The sequence below is a fragment of the Babylonia areolata genome, chromosome 10, assembly GCF_041734735.1.
Source record: "Babylonia areolata isolate BAREFJ2019XMU chromosome 10, ASM4173473v1, whole genome shotgun sequence".
Lineage (NCBI taxonomy): Eukaryota > Metazoa > Mollusca > Gastropoda > Neogastropoda > Buccinidae > Babylonia > Babylonia areolata.
The window spans coordinates 23,493,092-23,498,091 of NC_134885.1; the positions used below are offsets into that span (position 1 = coordinate 23,493,092).

At 41.5% G+C, this 5,000-nt stretch overlaps 1 protein-coding gene across 1 annotated transcript in view; it reads left to right on the forward strand.

Annotated features, from left to right (window-relative positions):
• LOC143286897 (endothelin-converting enzyme 1-like) overlaps positions 1-5,000 on the forward strand; it is a 69,906-nt gene that overhangs the window by 54,388 nt on the left and 10,518 nt on the right. Inside the window, exons 8-9 of the mRNA XM_076594823.1 lie at positions 2,754-2,831; positions 4,068-4,347. Of these exons, the coding sequence (XP_076450938.1) occupies positions 2,754-2,831; positions 4,068-4,347 (358 nt within the window). The remainder of the gene's footprint in view (positions 1-2,753; positions 2,832-4,067; positions 4,348-5,000) is intronic.

The window sequence follows — 5,000 nt, forward strand, 5'->3', positions numbered from 1 at the left end:
GTTTCTTTTTCAGTGTGCCAAGTGCGTGCTGCAGACGGGACCGTGATTTATCGTCTCACCCGAATCACTAGACGCTCAGTTTGGTTTTCCAGACAAGCTTGGGTTACGGATACGGATACGGATACGGATGTTTTATTCAATATAGGCCATGGCCCCGTATGAAGGGGTGGTGTAAACAAACATTACAGAGGTGATATATTCAGATATGTAACATAACACAGTTGTAACCTGAAAATGAGAAAAACAGTCATTATCTGCATTTAGTCTTATTCACACATAATAACAAAAAAAGCGGAAAACTAACACACACTCAACTGCATATTGTATTTCTAATCTTTAAGGCTTTATACAAGTAAATTGCTAGCTGTTTATTAACGTGTTCCTTAGTGGATGACATAAGCAAATACAGTCTGAACAAGGAGGGTTGCCTATGAAATTTTGAAGGTATCAGCTGATTTCTGAGATCACTTAACACAGGACAACAAAGTACAAAGTGGAGTTCACTCTCCGTCGCACTTTTACATAAAGGACAAGCTTGGGAGAGAGACCGGGGTTCAAAACTGGGCCCTCCAAGACACTGTATTGGCAGATATACGTCAGACACTACAGTAAAATAACGACTTTTTTTTTTCTCGCCAACAATATATCTCTTTTTTTTTGTCCACAAAGTGTATCATTACAAAGAGTTATCTTACATTTCTGTGAATGCCCGTTGCTATGGAAACAAATCAAAATGGCCGCCAAACAATGTATCAAAGAGATCGGGTTTGTGGTCCATGTGGGTGCATGCAAACATTTTGTGTTACGTGGACTTGATACACAATGACATTGTCTTCATTTTCACGTGAGATTGTGTTGATTCTTCAATTGTTGTATTTTTTTTTAATGAAAGTTTGAAATTTTGGGTATTGTGAAATCCTCAACATTTACAATGAGTAAAAAGATTGGAACCGCTATGAATTAAAACCCAGGGAATATTTTCATACATACTCACTACAAAACTTCAATAACATGCTATAAAATAATCATGCAAAGTCTCATGGTTGTAGGTTTACTCATCATTAAGCAAGTCCAAGGTATGTTGTTAAGGCTAAAAACTTGACGACTTGCGTCAAAATTGAAGAAAATAAACACCTCCGTGATTCAGCAAGCAAACATTTTTGGCAATTTTTTCATTGTTAAAGACATCTTTACAGTGGAAAAAAAACTTATGCATATGATAGAAGAGACGTTCAAGAATCAAAATCCATCAAAAACCCAAATCATGAAAAATGATCATTTTGGTCTCTTCTTTACTACCGTGTTCCCCCTTTAACCCATCTACCATCTTCCCCCCTCAAAAAACTCCTCCCCGGCGGGGAAATAAACCCCGGTCTCTGGCGTGAAAGGAAGGGATACTGACAACTTTACTACTGAGGACTTGGGTTTTAAACACGTTTTATTCGTTCAATAAAATTCAGTCAACAGTAAATTTAGAATACTGAGCACACCAAGAAAAAAAAAAGTTAAGGTGTGAAGGTGTAATCTTGTAGCAGTAAGTGTACATATTTTGGCTGCAACAAATCAAAATTAACAATGAAGTGGGAAAGATGCGCGCACACACAAGCCTCCTTCATTGACATGTGTGCGTGCGCGCGCGCGCGTGTGTGTGTGTGTGTGTGTGTGTGTGTGTGTGTGTGTGTCCTCAGCTACCAGACAGACTGCTCTGATAAACACTGACACACACACACACAGAGATCTGCAAGTCCATAATTTTCTTACTCAAATGAAAATTGATGTGGTTCACAACAAGGCGATGAATACGAATCCGAAAAGTAGTGAAACAGACAGTTCATTGATGAAGTTCATTGCCCAAAGAAGTGTCACTCCAACGGAACACACAAAACAATACATTATAGAAAGATTTTTTTTTTAAAACGAACAACCTGTTCTCAACCCCAACTCCCAATCTCTAATACCTAAACGTTATAACTTAAGAAAAAGAAATGCTATGATATTATAAGCACGATTTTTAGCAGCATATGGTTTGCTTAGCATCAAGAATTTTCGAAGACTATGGAATTTGTGGACTTGGGAAAGTTTCTTGGAGCTTAGGGCCTCATGCAACTCAATACAGGGCCATCAGTTGTTGTTGACGGCACATTGTTGTCAACGACGATGTTGTTGCGGTGTTGTAATGAGGGTGTTGACAAAGACAATGAGTGTTGTAGTGTTGTGATGTTAATGGTGTTGACAAAGACAATGAGTGTTGCGGTATTGTAATGATGAGGGTGTTGACACGGACGATGAGTGTTGTAATGATGAGGGTGTTGACAAGGACGATGAGTGTTGTAGTGATGAGGGTGTTGACAAGGACGATGAGTGTTGTAGTGATGAGGGTGTTGACAAGGACGGTGAGTGTTGTAGTGATGATGTTGACAAGGACGATGAGTGTTGTAGTGATGAGGGTGTTGACAAGGACGATGAGTGTTGCAGTGAGGAGGGTGTTGACAAGGACGGTGAGTGTTGTAGTGAGGAGGGTGTTGACAAGGACGCTGAGCTTTATCATGACTATGTTGACGTGGACTGTGAGAGTTGCAAATCGATGATGGTGATGTTGACAAGGACGATGATGAGTGTTGCGGTGTTGTTGCGTTGATGGTGTTGACAAGAGCGACGACTGAGAGTTGTAATGAGGGTGTTGACGAAGACGACGAGTGTTGCAGTGATGATGATGATGATGATGATGACGATAACGATGCTGTTGCCAACAGATTAAAGCCTCCATCATGCAGTTGGGATACCCCGATTACTTGACCAACGATTCGGAGCTCAACATGATTTACGCTCATGTGAGTAGCTTTGATATTATCTGTCTATTTATATATCTATTTATTTATCCATTCATTTATTCTACTCTATTCTGGTTTCATTCATTCATTCATTCATTCATTCATTCATTCTATTTCTGTTTGTTTATTTATTCATTCATTCATTTATTCGTTCATATCTTTATATATATATATATATATATATATATATATATATATATATATATATATATATATATATATATCCATGTCTTTACTCATTCATTCTTTATTTGTTTATTAACTTTTTATTAACTTTTTTTTTGGTAACTCATTCGTTCTATTTTTGTTCATTTATTCATTTTCTATTCGATTTTTTATTTTGTGTTGACTTTTTTATTCTCTTTCTTCTTCTTTTTTTTTTTTTTTTTTTTTTGTGGGGGGTGAGGGAGGGAGGTGGGGGAAGATGGTTTCTTTCTGGTTTTCGGGGGATGTTACCACCCCTGGCTGTATGTCTTTTCAGTCTACTTAATGAATCAACTGCCTGTTTTGGGGGGGGGGGGGGGGGGGGCGGCGGGGGGGGGGGGGGGGTCTGTCATGTCGACAGTTCGGTCTGTACATCTGTTGCTCAACCGTGATTGCCTGTTAGTTAGTCTGTCTTGTCTGCCTGCTTTGGAAGAAAGTGTGGTGGTGGTGTGTGTGTGCGTGCGTGGGCTGGTGTGTGTGTGTGGGGGGGGGGGGGGGGGACAAGGGGGGGTGTGTGCGTGCGTGTGTGTGTGTGCGTGTGTGTGCGTGTGTGTGTGTGTGTGTGTGTGCGCGCGCGCGGCACGTTTCTACGTTTGCATTTGTGCTCACGCATGTGTACTACTTTTCTTATTATTATCATTATTACTATTATCAGTAGTAGTAGTAGTGATATCATTATAATTATTAATTATCATCATTATTATTATAATTGTATTCTTTCTACTGATACCCAAAAGACTTTATTCTTCTTTTGCTAGGGCGAAAAGAAAGAAAAAACAGACAAAAATAAACACATGAAATGTGAATTGACAAAAAAGTATTTAAAAAAAGTATTTAAAAAAAGACTAACACCAAAAAATACAAAAAAATATCAAGTGAAAAAAAAAGACGTTAACTAACCAAGAAAATACATGAAATATGAAGTGAAAAAAAAAAAAGTAGAAAGACTTTGGTAAAAAAAAAAAAAAAAAAAAAAAAAAAAACACACCTTTTGACACCGACCCCCTCCACTCCACACCCGTATTATTATAGCTGGACATCGGCCAGGACTACTTCAAGAACCTCATCTCCTTCAACGCCTTTTACCGGGCCGACTGGAACCGCCGGCTCTCCAAGCCCAACGACAGGACCCACTGGCCCTACGCCGCCTACGACTTCGTGGCTCACTACTACAGCCCATGGAAGAGGCTCTACATCCCAGCGGGCCTGCTGCAGTTCCCCATCTACGATCACACCAGCCCCCGCTACACTAACTTCGGGTCCATGGGTACCATTGTTGGCCGGCAGCTAACTCACGCCGTGGATGAGTATGGTGAGGAGTAAGGGGGGGGGGGGGGGGGAGGGGGGGTATGTGTGGGTGTGGGAGGAGGCGGAGGTTGGTTGTGTGGGTTGGTGTGGTGTTGTGTGTTGTGTTTGTCAGCCCGCGTCATTTCGTACCAATTTCTGTTGGCTCCATGGGAACCATGTTTGTTTGAGAGGCTGCTGACATACACTATGGATGGGAAGGTGAGGGGGGGAGGGCTGGAGGATTGGGGGTAGGGTAGGTTTGGTGTGGTATTGTATGTATGAGTGGGAAGAGGATGGTGTGGTTTGGTGTGGGTTGGTGTGGTATTGTATGTATGAGTGGGAAGAGGATGGTGTGGTTTGGTGTGGTATTGTATGTATGAGTGGGAAGAGGGTGGTGTGGTTTGGTGTGGGTGTGTGGTGGTGGTGTGTATGGGTGGTTGGGTGTCAGCCCTCGTCACTTTGTACCAATGTCAGCTGGCTCAATGGGAACCATCTTTGAGAGAGGCAGTTGACATATGCCGTGGGTGAGTATGGTGAGGGTGTGGGGGAGGGGGTGGGGCGTAATGTGTGTATTGGTGGGCGTGGGAATGGGAGGAAGGGGTGTGTGGGTTGGTGTGGTGTTGTGTTTTTGTTGCTGTTGTTGTTGTTGCTGTTGTTGTTTTGTCACAACAGATTTAT